General features: G+C 41.0%; 1 protein-coding gene across 1 annotated transcript; it reads right to left on the reverse strand.

Annotated features, from left to right (window-relative positions):
- Positions 1–245: 245 nt before the first annotated feature.
- On the reverse strand, positions 246–17,136 carry EDARADD (EDAR associated via death domain). Its single transcript, XM_060753864.2, has 6 exons — positions 16,880–17,136; positions 12,726–12,784; positions 10,787–10,838; positions 9,023–9,111; positions 3,926–3,974; positions 246–2,460 (listed from the first exon to the last, which is right to left on the reverse strand). The coding sequence occupies exons 1-6, from the start codon at positions 16,911–16,913 to the stop codon at positions 2,084–2,086; spliced, it is 660 nt and encodes a 219-aa protein (XP_060609847.1). The 5' UTR covers positions 16,914–17,136; the 3' UTR covers positions 246–2,083.
- Positions 17,137–17,718: the final 582 nt, after the last annotated feature.

Genomic DNA, 17,718 nt, shown 5'->3' on the forward strand with positions numbered 1-17,718 from the left:
AATTAATTCAAAGCAACTAAAATATCTGAAATCACAGAGACTCTGGCAAACCCGAATATTTAGGAACAATCAAACACTAGCCCTTGATCATTCTTTGTGAACTAAGTATTTGATTTCTTCTAATCACAATTCAGGATTGTGTGCCCTCAAGGTGGTGGTTCATGTGACACAAACTCAGGTAATTACTATGTAGTTTATAACAATTTCTCTGTTAATTTACTAAAACACAGAAGCTGCTCCAAACATTGAAAAATCAGGGTCGTTTTATTTAAGCAGGCCAGAACTTGAAAGATCTGAATGACACCTAATACTCTGAAGGTAGTTGAACAAAAGCCAAACTTAAGTCAAGGAAATGCATTTGATGATCATAGCTTTTAAAAGCAACAGCAAAAAAAGAAAGAGAGAGAGAGGATTTTTCTATGTCATCTACTCAGTGACAAAAACAAAGCTGAAGGGCACTGGGTCATCTTAATTATCAACGACAGCAAGGATTCTTAACCAAGGGTTGATTGATGCATTAAGAGAATCCATGAACCAAACATACAAATAGTACTTTTTTCTTTCTTTCTTTCTTTCAATTTGTTATTGCTATTTTTGTTTAAAAAAATACACATTTAAACATCAGATTATGTGATCAAGGCACGGATTTTGTCCAAACAATTGTAGGCTGAACATAGTCATGAAGCACATCACTACCACCATCGTGCTAGAAACAAATAGCTAATTTTCATCAAATAAGTAATTCTCATCAAATAAGACAGGTTCGAGGTTCAAATCCGGGGAGAGTGTGGATGAGCTCCATCTGTCACCTCCAGCTCCCCATGTGGGGACATGGGAGAAGCCTCCCACAAAGATGGCAAATCATCAAAACATTCGGACATCCCTTGAACAATGTCCTTGCAGATGGACAATTATCTCACACAAGAAGTTACTTACAGTTTCTCAAGTCACTCCTAACATGGAAAAAAATCAAATAAGTCCATGACCTTGTCTGCCCCCTCCAAAATTAAGTATCACTGAGCTCCAGCATCCTGCTGTAAAAAAGCCTTCCTCCGTGTGTAGACCTATTTCCTTGTTATTACTGTTGTTGCTGACATTGATTTGCATTATTTTTCTTGGCAAGGAAGAGAGGGAGAATAAGGTGAGTTCCTTATCCTCATCTCCACGTCTGTTGATTCATGCAGACATGGCAGGCAAACGTAAATAGGAATAAGAGGGAATAGCGAGACTGAGGACTCTGGAGGTTAGAAGTCCTGTGGTGGTCTGATCGTCTTGGGAGATGCCTACTAATTCCATGCTAGGCCTTGGCAATCTTGTGTTAGGTTACTGAGAAGTACATTGTCTGTCCACCTAAATCTGTACATAAAAATATCTCCATGTTAAAATGGCAAATTTTGATGCAGGCATATGAGGATCTACCACAGTGGTTCTCAATCTGTGGGTCCCCGGGGTTTTTTGGCCTAGAACTCCCAGAAATCCCAACCAGTTTACCAGCTGTTAGGATTTCTGGGAGTTGAAGGCCAAAACATCTGGGGACCCACAGGTTGAGAACCACTGATCTATGAGATTAATTCTGCCCTGCTTCCTTTCACTGATGGTGAGCAGAACTAATCTTTCAAGGGTGGGCTAGGACCCAATCGCAAAGCTGAATTCATTTTAAAAAGAAGAATCCAAGCTTCCACCCTCACTTCAATTTCACCCTTTGTGAAAAAATACAGTTACGAGAATTACGAGCAACATTTGTGAAAAAGAAGTAACAGCTTGGACAGACAGGCTAAGCCGTTTTATGAGTTTGATTTTGCGACTAGACCCTGTTTTGTGACTGTGATTCTTCTGGCTTTACTCCAAATTATCTATGCTTTCCATATAACAGATGGAAGATACCTGAATTAGACATCAAAGTGATTAACATTTAAGAATAATCTTTGTAACTACAAAGGCTAGGTATGCAGATATATGAAACAGTTTTATGTTGTTAAAATGAACTTGTGTCTCATTTCACCAGCAAGGAAAAGCTCCTTACACATATCAGTGGCAAAGTAAAACAAGCCTCTCTGTTTTCTGCCATAGAAAGTTTGCTCTCTTAGAAATTATTCTGATAGGTTCCATGACCTCTCTTTGGCCATTCTTTCTCCACCCACTTCAGCAATAGCTTCTCAATATCAACCCTTTGATATAATTTACAGAGTTCTACCAGCTGTTCCACAGTTCTGTCACTGTTCCGTAGCAAAAACTCCAGGGTGGGACTTTGTGGTTTCTGTTCCAGGAAACACAATTCATCATAGGTCATTCCCCATTTGCTTGCAAAATTTCTCCAGTTTTTCACTGTTGGGTGCGATGGATCCAACTTGATCCTCATCATATATAGCAAGTCCTCATCATTGAGCAAGTCACTGATGGTTGGTTGGTGAGACAGACATATGGAGCAGGTGCCATTTTCTGTACAGGATTTCTTCACAGCTAGAATTACAATTATATGGCAATTACAATTATGTGACAGAGTTGTTTGCTGGCACGTGTAAGTCGATGGCATGGATCAGATATAACAAGCCTGGTCCAATAAACCATAGTTTATCAGACTATAATGGTTTTGTGTGTCCAAACACTTCCTTCTTCTTCCTTCCTTTCTTGCTTCTTGATGAATGCCTGGCTTCAACAAAGCTTTCTTGGTGTCTTAAATCACAATTTCCCAAAACAACAGAAGTAGGAAATCATGATTTGAGAATATCTCCAAATCAATATATCAAACTATGACCTGAATATGAATACATAATCTTTATATCTGAGATGTACTAAGAAAAATGTGCTATTTCTAAAATAAAATGGTATATGTATGAATATTTTGATTTGGTTTTAATATATAAATTGCACCAAAAACCATATGGACACATTAAACTGAATTATACCAGTCTTGGTATGCATAGTTCAGTCCTGCTGGCCACAGCTTCCATTATCATAGCCAAATAAAATCCTTCCTAGACTTTTTATGCAAGTTATTCTTTACTGGAGAAACCAGCAACTGGAACCTGGAGGTTACCATTGCAAAAATATGCTATAACTATATTAATAAAGCAGTATTGCTTGGTGACCTCAGGATGCCTTTCTAAAGTGGACCCATGAGCACATGTTAACACAGGCATAGGCTAACCTTGGTCCTCCAGGTGTTTTGGACTTCAACTCCCACAATTCCTAACAGCCTACTGGCTGTTAGGAATTGTAGGAGTTGAAGTCCAGAATAGCTGGAGGGCTGAAGTTTGCTCATGCCTGTGTTAACATATTCTGACTTATGTCAGAACTGATTAGAAGCAAGGCCTTGGATTCCATTTTCCATACTGCAACTGTACTCATTAATCTCCAAACAAGTTATGCGGACAAGTCAGCCCAGTGGCTTGCATGCATCCACTTAAAGGATCATGTTTGGAAGTCATTTTGCAATCAACCACATATCATTTTGCCACTCCCAAGGAACTGAACTAAAAGTATCTCTTTAATTGATTTTACATGACCACAAGTCACATACTACAATCAGGTTACTTGGCAAAAATTTAGAAGAAAATTTAAATAGTTTAGAAGAGATTTTGTCATTGCTTTTCTCTAAATCTGAGATAATGTGGTTTCCCAAAATGTGGTATCCCATAGCTGAACTGGGATTCAAACTCTGGTTTCCTGGAATCTTAGTGTAATACTCAAACATCTACAGCATGCTGGTTTTGACAATAAATATATTAATTTTATAGTGACAGTTCCAAAGGACATTTCACAGAATGGCAAGTTAACTCTGTGTTTTATAAATACATTACAACTGTACCCTTGGTTTGCTTCTGATACAATAAATAAATAAATAGTGACAGTTCTAAATATCTAATTATCATATCAAGAAGTCAATTATGACAATACATGTGGATATAGTCAGGCACTGTGTTACCTGTAGGTGATTCACCAGTACTGCTTTGACTGTCATCATCTTCTTCTGGCTAGAAACAAAAATAATCTTGCATTAAAGTCATGTTTAAAAGAAAGAAAAGGTATTTTAAATTCTTACCCTATCAAATCTGTATCTATAATTGTAAGTACTGCCCTATATTTCTCTAACCAGAGGAGGACTGGTAGGAATTAGCCATTGTATGCCATATTCTAAATGCTTTAGTCAAGCTTTGGGAATGGTTCTCAGGAGTAATGCAGTGCAAAAGGGCAATACCTAGCCCCTTTCTACACAGCTGTATAGAATCCACATTAACTGGATTATATAGCAGTGTGGACACTGATAACCCAGTTCAAAGGAGATATTATGGATTATCTGCCTTGATATTCTAGGTTATATGGTGATGTGGAAGGACAGTATGTTTGAAAAAGACCTTGGAATCCTCGTGGACAACAAGTTAAACATGAGACAACAATGTCATATGGCGTCAAAAAAGCCAATGGGATTTTGGCCTGCACAAAAGGGAGTCTAGTGTCTAGATCCAGGGAAGGCATTCTATCCCTCTATTTTGCCTTGGTCAGACCACACCTGGAATACAGTGTCCAGTTCTGGGCACCGCAATTGAAGAGAGATGTTGACAAGCTGGAATGTGTCCAGAGGAGGGCAATTAAAATTATCAAGAGTCTGGAGAACAAAATCTAGGAGGAGCGACTTAAAGAGCTGGGCATGTTCAGCCTGCAGAAGAGAAAGCTGAGAGGAGACATGATGGCCATGTATAAATATGTGAGAGGAAGTCATAGAGAGGAGGGAGAAAACTTGTTTTCTGCTGCCCTGGAGACTAGAACATGGAACAATGGCTTCAAACTTCAAGAATGTTAATTCCACCTGAACATGAGGAAGAATTTCCTGACTGTGAGAGCTGTTCAGCAGTGGAACTCTCTGCCCCAGAGTGTGGTGGAGGCTCCTTCTTTGGAGGCCATCTGTCAGGGGTACTTTGAATGCAATTTTCCCGCTTCTTAGCAGGGGGTTGGACTGGATGGCCCACAAGGTCTCTTCCAACTCTATGATTCTATTATTCTAGTTTTAAAAAGTATTAACTATGGCAAGACACTAAGCTTTGATATAACAGCAGCAGATACTTTTGTTATTACCAAATTGCTACATGCATTCCCCCCTCTTTTCATTACCGTTTCCAAGATAAAAGCAAGATGGGGGTTTTCCCCTTCAATATTTTAAGTAAAGTACAGCCGGCTTTTGTATAGCATTATCACGTAGCTTTCTGGAGCAGATTGTGAGCATTGCATGCAAATACAAGTAAACTGTACAGTTGTATAATACACTGTAATCAGACACCTTATCCACCTTAACAGTATCAGTACATCCATTCCAAAAATAACTTACATACTAAGGTATGATCATGGCAACAATGTCTAATTTATTTGATTTAAAATAGCAGGAGGTGCAGATAAAAATCCCCCTCCTTTAATTAAACAGTCTTGTATTCAGTGTTGACTGTGCTAAACCCAGTGTTTCTCCAAAATTGGTAAAGTAGACATGTTGTCTTTGTATCTGATATGTTTCTAAATGTTACATAATGGCATACTTCTGACAAGGAACATTTCTTCAAGAGGCTTTTCATTTCCAGTATTATGTTAATGTTGTGTTTTTGTTTTTATCGAAGTTGCACAAGCTTCGGATATTATTCAGTTGCGGATTTGTCCCTCCAGTCTTCCAAGAGCTTAGTGCTTAAGTGCTTGGTGAGAGTGACTGGCACTTTTCCTCCCATTGTGTCAGAAACTGGTAGGTAAAGGTAAATGTTTTCCCCTGACATTAAGTCCAGTTGTGTCCAACTCTGGGGGTTGGTATTCATCTCTATTTCTAAGCCGGCATTGTCCATAGATGCCTCCAAGGTCATGTGGCGAGCATGACTGCATGGAGCGCCATTACCTTCCCACCGAAGCAGTACCTATTGATCTACTCACATTTGCATGTTTTCGAACTGTTAGGTTGGAAGAAGATGGAGCTAACAGCAGGAACTCACCTCGCTCTCCAGATTTGAACCAGCAACCTTTCGGTCAGCAAGTTCAGCAGTTCAGCGGTTTAACCCACTGCATTACTGGGGGCTCCTCCAGAAACTGGTACCATATCTATACCCATTGGCTACAACAATTCCTTGGTTTCCTGGAAGCTCTCAGAGCCTAGAAAGAGATGTCGCAGGGACTGGCACTACTTTGCGTGGCACAGGCCTAGCCATTATCCACATTTGAAAGTGGGCTGGATTGATCTGCACTGAAAGGGTTAAGGGGAAGACAAAACTGACTCCTGACTTCTCTGTTATCCTAAAGTTTATCTATCTGTATCAGGGAGGGTTCCCCCCCCCTTTTTTTTTTAAGGCTTGGAGAAGACAGTCATGTTTCTCCTGCCAGACTGCCAGGAGACATGAGGAATAATCCTCAACACCTCAATATTTTACAGCACGTCCCACTTATAGGCTGTACTGTTATTTGAAACAGACTGCTTTCCTGTGAATTGTCTGAAAATTTAAGGAGCCTAGAAAATGCCCTGCAGCAATCAGTTCTTTGCCAAAAATATGAGAACTGCCCAACTGGATCAGACCTGTCTGGGATTATGTTTTTGTGCAGCTGTCTGATAGATCCCTTTGGAAAACTAAAAAGGAGTGAACTCTCTCTTGAAATAGGCATTTTTCACTTGTAATAACTAACAGAAGATAGCAATGTATGTGGCCACTTCCACACAGCTGAATAAAATCCCACATTATCTGCTTTGAACTGCATTGTGGACTCAGATAACCCAATTCAAAGCAGATATTGTGGGATTTACTGCATTTAGATTCTGGGATATAGGGCTGTGTGGAAGCCCCCTCTGTCCATCCAAACAGGAATAAACTCCAAGTGGATGTCTTATTAAATGGTAGAGAAATTGCCTGTGAAATAGGATAACAAAACCTTGCAGAGTATGAAGAAATTGGATGATGTTTTCCAAAACAGTGTGCTCACTGGTTTACTCAGTATGGTTTATTTCCAAGCTATCTAAACAAAATTTACAGAAACTGAAAAAATGCTTAGGCTATGCATTCATTTGCTACAAAATGCAATTTCGAAGCTCTATACCAAAGCAATTTGATACATTTTGATTTGTACATAATATTCTACTCCTAGCCAACAATTGCTGACATCTATAATTCATTTTTCTTCATTGTTTAAATGGAATATTTTAGAAACAAACTCTATGAATGTAATATCAAAAATTATCTGTTTATATTGTAATGAAACTGACTCAGGAGAGGCTTTGAAAAGTAACAGTGGGAATACCAGAGGAAGAATTAGTTTAAAGCAGGATGAAATTGGTGTGTGGCATGTACACATTTTAGAATGAACTGCAGAAGTTTTGCTTTGTTCATTCAAATAGTAGGGCACCAAATTCTACATAACATCAAAGATAATCTGGGTTGTTGTAGGTTTTTCAGGCTGCATGGCCATGTTCAAGAAGCATTCTCTCCTGACATTTCACCTGCATCCATAGCAGACATCCTCAGAGGGTGTGAGGTCTAACCTCACAACCTCTGAAGATGCCTGGCATAGATGCAGGCAAAACGTCAGGAGAGAATGCTTCTAGAACATTGCCATGCAGCCTGAAAAAACTACAATAACCCAGTGATTCCAGCCATGAAAACCTTTGACAATACATCAAAGATAATCCTTTCTAAATCAGAGGTGGTATATATTTAAGAAACGGTCACACTAAACCACAGCATGAGCTTCTGTCTCTAGGATGTGTGCTTCAATATCCATGAAAATTGCTGTGCACTTTCTAGAATGTTTGTTGTTGTTACTTATACCCCACTTTTTCTCTCCAAAGAAGACTCAAAGCAACTAAGATTAAAAGCATTTTAATGTAAGTGTAATGATCCAGGAGGTAGCCAGGACTGTAGTACTGTAGTCGATGGGAGGAAAGCCAGTCCAACCTGATGCCACAGCCATATTCACAACATGCTTCCCTGGCAGATGTGCCTTGAAAATCCCGCTGCTATGCCTCTGTGACACCCTGGCTACAAGATGGCCATTTTTGCTTGAAACACAGTTTTAAAAATCACCATGTTCCGAATTGTCAGTTTATCAGGCTCCTTCTACATTGCCATATAATCCAGAGTATCAAAGCAGATAATTCAGATTATATGGCAGTGCAGAAGAGGCCTCAGATAACTCTTTATTAATTGCTCCTGACTTGAATTCCCAAACCAGTCTTCAAATAGATTTTCAGGTGACTAAAGTATAGGTGTAAAAATAAGTGTTCGTTCCATTTTTTATCTCTCCGCAAACATTGTCAAAACATACATAAAGAAATGAAAAGGCAAAAGTTCTTCCTCGAGATTATATCTACTAGGATAGACACAATACACTGCACATTCAAATAATAAAGGCACTAGTTATAAAGTACTGCCATTTAACAAGACTATTTTTTATTGCCTGTTGATAAATTGCAAGACCAGACAAAACTATAAATTTGTCTTGCATGTAATGGAAGAAGAGAAAAACCAGTATATCCTGAAGGCAAAACATGGCTTCTGCAAATCTAAATATAGGGAAGCATTTGTATGTAAGAATACATTTCAGTGCTTTAAAAATGTTCACTGTAGGCAGGCTTCCAAATTGTGATGCAAGACACAATTGTATATTTTTATCTTTGCCAGCTGAGAGAGGCCCAGTGACATTGGTGGAACTCACAATTGCCATGGAAGATTTGATGGAAAATGTGAGATGCATCAGCGTAGCACTCCGCCAGACATGTTATCCCTCTGACAAAGACACAACAGCAGAATAGCCAAAATGGGACAGTCATGAGCGGAGAGGGACGCACACAGGACACCTTTTCCTCATTCTGACTTATATTTCAAGGACCGCATTCTGGCTTGGGACTCACTACCTTCTCTCTCTCCACAATGCACTCTCCCATTCTATACCACTTTCTGGGCAGGCAACCCACACTGAAAAAGTGGAAGATACAAATGTGTGTGAAGTATTCTGAGCTTTTTATATCTATGGGTTTTCCAATAGGATAGTTGAACAGTGCATTGTTTACCTGTTGTATCAGGCCCGAATCTGACGTTAGGCTCCTAATGTTGACAGACGCTATTTCCAAGGTCACTTTTTCTGTTTGGTACTCTTCATCTAAAAGACAAACATTCCTAAATGTTAGCAACCTTCAGAACTCTTGATCAAAACACTTCTAAATTTCTACAAGATGTTGATTGCACAAATTAAGAGATAACACAGAGGCTAAACATGATCAAATAGAGTTCTTGATTGCGAAATGAAGAGTTATTGGTTTCCCTATTTGCAGATTTCTTTCTGTATTAAATTGGGGGGGGGGGGGAACGCTCTGATGTGAGTCCTGCTACATACATTGGACCTTTTAACCTAAGACAGGCCCACATTTGTCATGATAACTATTACCTTTTGCAGAAAATTGCCATTCCTTCCTGTGCCATATGACTATTGGATTTCCATTTCTATCACACGAGACATGCTGGCTAAGGTTAATGGGATCTGGAGTACACTGTAGGCTCTAAAGCAGGCATGGGCAAACTTCGACCCTCCAGGTGTTTTGGACTTCAACTCCCACAATTCCTAACAGCCTCAGGCCCCTTCCTTAAGCAGCTGGGGAGGGGAGGGGAGGGCCTGATACTGTTAGGAATTGTGGGAGTTGAAGTCCAAAACACCTGGATGGTGAAGTTTGCCCATGCCTGGTCTAAAGGATATATATGTGTTCATTTAATCTGATTCCTGTTATATGAATTCAGTCAGCACAAATATCCTACACGAGTATACAGATAGCCACCATATTCAACAGTAGCATTATAAAGCTTAAAGCAGTGGTTACCAACTTGAAGGCCACAAGACCTAAAATAAGGTCTGTGGCTCTAGATTATTAAATATGGTTGTCCGTGGGCAAGCAGATTGCGAGTACTGGATAGCATATGTTCTGTATCAGAAACTAGAGCTGATGTGGTCTATTCAAGGCAATTTTCTGAATCAGCACCGCAAATAACCAAAGCAAATCTAAAGTTGACCAAAAATGATTTGTAACCCTTTTGGTACTAATGTTGGAGAGTGGTCCCTGGTTAAAAAAAAAAAGTTGAAAACCACTGGTTTAAAGAAACCATGGAAAACTGAAGACCACATAAAATCACCTGAGAAACCTTGATGGGTTGAAATCTAATCACACATCCATTGTTTTTAAAAAAGCAATTTTTGCTAATCACCCTGCAGAGGGTTTATAAAAAGTTGCTACTAATACTAGAAATTCACAAGGAAATATTGGCATAGAATCAAATGGATGTCAGGGCAAAAACAAGTACAACTGAATTTCCCACCAAATTCTGAGACTTTTGGCAAGTCTGAAGATGATCATAAATTAAAAAAATGATGATTGCAAAAAGCTGCCAGCTTTGTAAGATAACAAGAAACATTTAGGTCTTGGAAGTCACACTGTGAATAGCAAGTTGTATTCTGCTTACATTGTGGCAATAGAAAGCAGACAACCGGAATGGTTTCTGAATATACCCTTTAAAATATTGTCATTGTTCTTGTGTTGGTTATGAACTGGGGAAAATGGATATGATTTGTTCCCAATCACTATCCGCCCCTTCCATTCATTCCAGGTTTCATTTTTGACAGTGTTATCTTCGCATTTCATTGTGCCCATGGCTCAATACCTGCACGTATCTCCCATTGTCTGGAAAAAAAACATTTCTCACAGGGTCACAGTGAACCAGAATAGCCTGAAGCACACATAGGGTTCCACACACACACACACATATGAATCACATATTATTTGCCTTACCTTTGGGTAATGCTGTATCTTGAACTGGGTACTTTTCTGTCTCTCCAAAAAACTGAAAGGAGGAGGACAAAATTTATATTGATTATTGTTCTTGTGTTGGTGTTCCACAAAGTTGGAAAAGTCTACTCCTGCCATTCAGGGACACACAACCAAAGTACTCCTGACAGATGGCCATCCAGCCTTTGCTTAAAATCTCCAGCAAAGGCAATTCTACCACACTCCAAGACTGTGAGTTCCACTGTTGAACAGTTGTTACAGTCAATAAGTTCTTCCTAATGTTTAGGTGGAATCCTTTTTTCCTGCAATTTGAATCCATTACTCCATATCCTAATCTCGAGAACAACAGAAAACAAACCTGTTTCCTCCTCAATGTGACATCCTTTCAGATATTTAAACATGGCTGTCATGTTCCCTCTTATCCATCTCTTCCACAAGCTAAAGATACCCAGCTCCCTAAGCTGCTCCTCATAGGGCTTGGCTTCCAATCTTCTATTATTTTGGTAGCCCTTCTACTAAGTGCATTTTCTACGCAGTTGTTTTCAAGCTTGTGAAATGTTAACTCATTCCTCTCAGTTATATCTGTATAGCATGTGGCTAACCTAAACTACAGACCATCAACTATCCTTACATTGTTAACAATTCACCTGCTATTGCACTACCAGACAGGAAGGAAGGAAGAAAGGAATGGACATATATTTTTAGCAACGTTGATGGAGGGGTACACATTCTGAGAATAGGACCAGGATCAATGAACACATGAGACTGTCACTTAAAAATGTCAAGCCCATGTAAATTCTCCCACTCAACTATATGGGGCAATTTACCTCACATAGCAACTTTGTTATGCTGGGTGTATGAAAGAGAGTGGCAAAAGGGTAACAAAATTAGTATATTAACAAAGTACCGGACCCAATTCAAGGTGCTGGTTTTGGCCTACAAAGCCCTAAATGGTTCCGGCCCAAAATACCTTTCTGACCGCATCTTGGCCTACGAGCCCACGAGGACCTTGAGATCGTCTGGGGAGGCCCTTCTCTCGATCCCGCCTGCATCACAGGCACGGCTGGCGGGGACGAGGGAGAGGGCCTTCTCGGTGGTGGCCCCCCGGCTGTGGAACACTCTCCCGGCACACATTAGACAGGCGCCCTCCCTCATGTCCTTTCGAAAAAGCCTTAAGACCTGGCTGTTCGAGAGGGCATTTAATTAAGTGTTAAGCAACAAACAATACGGTAATGAGAACTGGAATGGTACAAGGAATATGAGACTGGCTATGATTCCACTAAGAGACGAAGCGGATTTTGTGTAGTCTGTAAGTGTTGTATAGTTATATGTTGTTGACACTGGCCTTTTGTAATTGTCTTTTATATGTGTACTGTACACCGCCATGAGTCGCCCGTATGGGCTGAGAATGGCGGTTAATAAGTGCATCAAATAAATAAATAAATAAATAAAGTCTTCTTCCACACAGCTGAATAAAATTCCATATTTTCTGCTTTGAACTGGAATATCTGGCAGTGTGGACTCAGATAGCCCAGTTTAAAGCAGATATTGTAGGATTTTCTGCCTTGATACTCTGGGTTATAAGGCTGTGTGGAAGGGCCCAAAGAGGCCTTGTCCATTTTGAAAGGTTGCACTAACTTTCCATTACACTACTAAGTTCCTAAGATACATACTACCATCCCTCAAACCTCATGAGCCCCAAGAAGGATATTATTTTCATGGCTCATTAGCCAAAGGAAAAGTGAAACAATTTTCATAATCTCTTCCAAATAAGTCCTCAGAATGAAAGGCATCCAGATGATAACATGTCTTAAACGATGATAACATGACCCCAACAACCGATTTCCCTTCGTATTTTTAAAAAGTTATACATTTATAACTAAAATGTATTCATTGAATTCTCTATGGTATTCACAGTATAAGAAAGTCAGAAAACACCTACTTCTTCTGAGGATAAAGTGCTAGGATCAGTATCTTCTACTGGTTCTTTAGCTTCCTGTTCTTTTGGAAAGAAACAAAAAAAGCATTTCAAATAACTTACTTTATGCCTGACCATAGTAAACATTGGGTGTAATGTACTGATATGCTGGTACATAGAAATGTAAATATATAGATATGGGGCAATGTACACACAGAGAGAATGGCTACTTATAGTATACCTTGGCCAGAAGTATAATAATAATAATAATAATAATAATAATAATAATAATAATAATTTACTTGTATTCCATCCTATCTCCCCAAGGGGACTCAGAGCAAATTCCAGCAATCGCAAAACACAAAGGCAAACATTAAATGGTTTAAAGACAGCCATAAACATGAATACAATAACAACCAAGTGCACTCTTGATTATAAAATAGCCCAGAAAGGACCAAAATATGATGAAAATGCTTCCCTTGTTCTGTAGAAAGCGTTTATGCGCAAAAATTTGAAGGTTTTGATATATGTGTGCGTTTTTGTGGGAGTGGCTGGGACAGAGCCCTCCAATGTTTCCTGCTTGGACTAATATGATCCCCATCGCAATCTGGACCAATTTGAACACATCATGCAAAGGCAATTCCCTATAGATAGAAAGACCTTTTTGTCAATAAACCACACAGCATCACTGCGATGATACAGAAGGAATCACCAGGATGCCACCTTGGACTCTTTACCAAAACAGTGGGATAATTCTGTAATCTATAAATAGCTAGATGTTAGGAAGAAGTCGTCTCTTAGATATGCTGACTTTGCATCTGCAGAGAAATTTTAATATGAGAAAACGTCAAATACCACAACTGCTCACTGTCTGAATTGCCACCAGGATCAGATCTGGTAAGCTGGTAAGAACTGTGGGAGTTGAAGTCCAAAACACCTGGAGGGCCAAAGTTTGCCCATGCCTGCTATAGAAGATCCATCACTGATTGGCCAAATGAACAGACCAGCTCTCCACATATTAAACAGCCTATATAAAATATTTAGAGCACCAGAAACTATATTTCTACTGTGTATTGTGATCTCTCTCTCTCTCTCTCTCTCTCTCTCTCTATTAATAATTATTCTTCATACAATTGTTGAGTGTGGCTACTTTTAAGAGGAAGCAAATGAAAATTAATTTCATGAAAAAGGAATCCAAACAAACCGAAGGTTTTGAAAGCCAACTTGAAACCAAAGTAGATAGATAAGAATTGGCACAGAATGCTGAAAGTACTGGATACTTTCCCAATTTCTCATTTATTTCTTATTCCTTATTGCTTTATGAAGCTTAAAATGGTTCTGGCTCAGGAGAGTGTAAAAAACAATGAGTAAAGAAACATCTTTGTGGTACTACTTTTTGTTAAAAATGTTAAAAACAAAACAAAATAAAAGGAAAAGGAGATGGCTGTCCTAAGTACTATTACTTGTAGTTTCAGAGTTTCACAAGTTTCACAGGTTTCCTTTATAGTGTGTGTTTTTATTTTGTTTTGTTTTGTTTTTTGGAAATTTGAGCTTAGTCTGCAGGAACGCAGACTGAGGATTTATCAATAGATCTTAGTGATCTGTAGTAGCTTGTTCAGAGTTTCTCATCCCAGTTCCAACCACTTACAATATAAAATTGAACTACTCCTCTATTTTTTTCATGTCAGGAGTGACTTGAGAAACTGCGAATTGCTTCTGGTGTGAGAGAATTGGCCATCTGCAAGGACATTGCCCAGGGACGCCAGGATGTTTTACCATCCTGTGGAAGGCTTCTCTCATGTCCCCATATGAGAAGTTGGAGCTGACAGATGGGAGCTCACCCCCGCTCTCCAGCACAAGGGTTCAACTCCTCTGAATTATGCTACTGAAAATATCATTTGGTGGGAAAGCTGGAGTGTTTGTTTTGTTTTGTTTTTTGCACATGGGGACTTGATTCTGGTATTGATCACAAATTTCTTAGCACAAACCTTCCTGCCCGAGTCACTATGTTACTTCTGACTCCTTAGGAAAAACAAATAATCAAAGCAGAACTATAATCCTGATGTGCCCACTCTTCCTATACCCCATGGTATAGAAATATTGCCTTATGCTATATGACAGCTCTGCACTATCTGCTCTGATTAGTTGTGGTCCTCCAAGTCTCCAGAGATCATCCCCATCAAATGGTATTTGAACTTATAAACTGATATACTGATACACAGAATGCTGCATGGATGCTGTAGAACTAGAAACCCATCCAGAGTACATCATTACAGCACTGTTTTTCCATTTAAACTGCCTGTGTGTTACAGCCTGTGTTGGATAGGGTCACACTCCTCCTGAGGACCCAGGTTCGCAGCTTGGGGGTGATCTTGGACTCATTCCTGAACCAGATGATGACGGTGGCTAGGAGCGCCTTCACAGTTAAAACTTGTGCGCCAGCTGTGCCCGTACCTTGAGATGCCAGATCTGGCCATGGTAGTCCATGCCTTAGTCACATCCCATTTGGACTACCACAATGCTCTCTACATGGGGCTGCCTTTGAAGACAATTCGGAAGCTCCAATTAGTCCAGAGATTGGCAACCAGGTTACTAACTGGGGCACTGTACCACTCCCATGTTGCGGCAGATCCACTGGCTGCAGGTCCACTTCCAGGCTAAATACAAAGTGCTGGTTGTTACCGATAAAGTCCTAAATGGTTTGGGTCCAGGCTATCTGTCAAATTGTGTCTCTCTCTATCAGTGGTTCCCAACCTGTGGTCGTGGACCACCAGTGGTCTGCAAAAATGAAGGGGAGGAGGACTAGCGCATCTTAAGTCAATCCCACTAGGATGCTGACAAATTTACTTGAATCTTATAGGCTGCTATGGAAAATTTATGATTTTATTGTTATGTTTCTGGCATTTTGACACTGTGTTTTTAGTGCAACTATGTTTAAATATTAGCATTTCTCATTGTTATTTTATATTAATTCTGTTTTTTTAGTAGTTATAAGTGTATTGATGTTTTTGTATTGCTTTGATTTTTTGTTGGTTATGACATTGAATGTTTGCCTTTTTCCATATGTAAACCTGCTCTGAGTCTCCTCAGTGAGAAAGGGCAGTCTATGGGCCCTTTCACACAGCCCTATATCCCTGAATATCAAGGCAGAAAATCCCACATGATCTGAGTATAGACTCAGATAACCCAGTTCAAAGCAGATATTGTGAGATTTTCTGCCTTGATATTCTGGGATATAGGGCTGTGTGAAAGGGATGTATTATTATTTATTGGACTTCAACTTGCACAGTTGTGAGAGTTGGAAGTCGAACACCTGGGGGGGGGGGCGAAGTTTGCCCACGCCTGGTGTGGATGCATCAACATCTGAAAAAGTTCTGCATCAACCAATGAGGGCCCTTCCACACCATCCTATATCCCAGAATATCTGGTTTGAACTGGGTTATTTGAGTCCACACTCAGATCAGGTGGGATTTTCTGCCTTGATATTCTGGGATGTGAGGCTGTGTGGAAGGGCCCTGAGACTTCATTTGGCGTAGTCACCTGTCTTCTGGCCCTGGCTTCACTGTCAAGACCTTGCTCCTCCAGCCCAACTCCGCTTGGGACAGGTGGAAGTTGGTTCTTCCTCAAGGAGGAGAGAAGCGAATTGGGAAGAACCGCAGAAGGGAGCAATTCCGCCGCCCTTCAGAAGGCTGATGCTGCGGGGCTTAATTAATGTATGGAGTGTCTGCGCCAAATGATTCACCCAGGCCTTGGAGGGCGAGCTGCTCCCGAAACGCCCTTTGCCAAACGAGAGGCACGCGAGAATGAGGGAGAGGGGAAGGAAGGAAGGAAGGAAGGAAGGAAGGAAGGAAGGAAGGAAGGAAGGAAGGAAGGAAGGAAGGAAGGAAAGTGGAGCCTCAGAATTGGGCTTGGAGAGAGGAGAACTAGAGGGTTCTTCAACTGAGGGAAAGGCACAAGGCTGGAGGCTCTGAGACAATAACAACCCAAACGCACAGAAAGCAGTGCTTGAGGAGGCGCCCACGCGTGACGGACAGGCGCGCTGTCCACTCCTGCGGCCACTCCTTGGCCCCGCCCACAAAAGGCCGGCCACTGCCCGCTCTCCGGCCAGACAGAGCCAGGCGACGCCCCTTCCCACCTGGAGGCGCAAATCTGGCGGGCTTTCTCTCTTTCCTTCCTACCTTGAAGCAGAGGGTCTCTGTTGGGAGAAGCCATTGGGAGCGAGGCGAGGGGGAGGCCGGGAGGGGCCAAGGGGCCCTTGGAGCGGGGTCGGGTTGGGCTCCGCTTTGGGGCCCCTTTCCGCCTCTTCCTCCTCTTCCCAAGAGGAGCGAAGCCCCTGCGCTCTCCCTCCTCCAAGGCGAAGCGCCTGCCTCTCAGGGGAGCGGAAGCGGCAGGTAAAGAAAGCCCCGACTTCACAGGGAAGGAGGGAGAGGGAGAGAGAAAGGAGCCTCTGTGGGGCGGAGGAGGGAGAGCGGCTCTCCCCACCCAGCCCCAAGCCATAAATATGCATACACACACTACTGTGTGCCAGATCAGGATCCTTTATTATCTCAAGTTTCTTCTATAAGAGAATACCTTGCTTCTAATCAAGGTGAAAGAAGAAAGTGCAAAAGCTGGGTTGCAGTTAAACATTAAAAAAAACAAGAGTATGGCAAATACGTGGAGGCTGTGACAGACTTTGTATTTCTAGGGGTGAAGATGACTGCAGATGCAGACTGCAGCCAGGAAATCGATATATAATTTTGGAGAGCCGCCAGTGGTGCAGCGGGTTAAACAGCTAAGCTGCAGAACTTGCTGATAGAAAGGTTGGTGGTTTGAATCCGCAGGATGGGTGAGCTCCCGTTGCTAGCCCCAGCTTCTGCCAACTTGGCAGTTCAAACATGCAAATGTGATTAAATCAATAGATAATGCTTCTGTGAGAAGGTAATGGCGCTCCAGGCAGTCATTCTGGCCACATGATCTTGGAGGTGCCAGTTCTTCAGCTTAGAAATGGAGATGAGCACCACCCCCAGAATCAGAC

This window comes from Anolis sagrei, chromosome 1 (assembly GCF_037176765.1).
Source record: "Anolis sagrei isolate rAnoSag1 chromosome 1, rAnoSag1.mat, whole genome shotgun sequence".
Lineage (NCBI taxonomy): Eukaryota > Metazoa > Chordata > Lepidosauria > Squamata > Dactyloidae > Anolis > Anolis sagrei.

Coding starts and splice junctions, on each gene's coding strand:
- EDARADD (XM_060753864.2), bottom strand. CDS start 16,913: ATGGCTTCTCCCAACAGAGACCCTCTGCTTCAAG. Junction 10,839..12,725: donor GCACTTTATCCTCAGAAGAA/GTAGGTGTTTTC, acceptor TCCTCCTTTCAG/TTTTTTGGAGAGACAGAAAA. Junction 9,112..10,786: donor AGATACAGCATTACCCAAAG/GTAAGGCAAATA, acceptor TTTGTCTTTTAG/ATGAAGAGTACCAAACAGAA.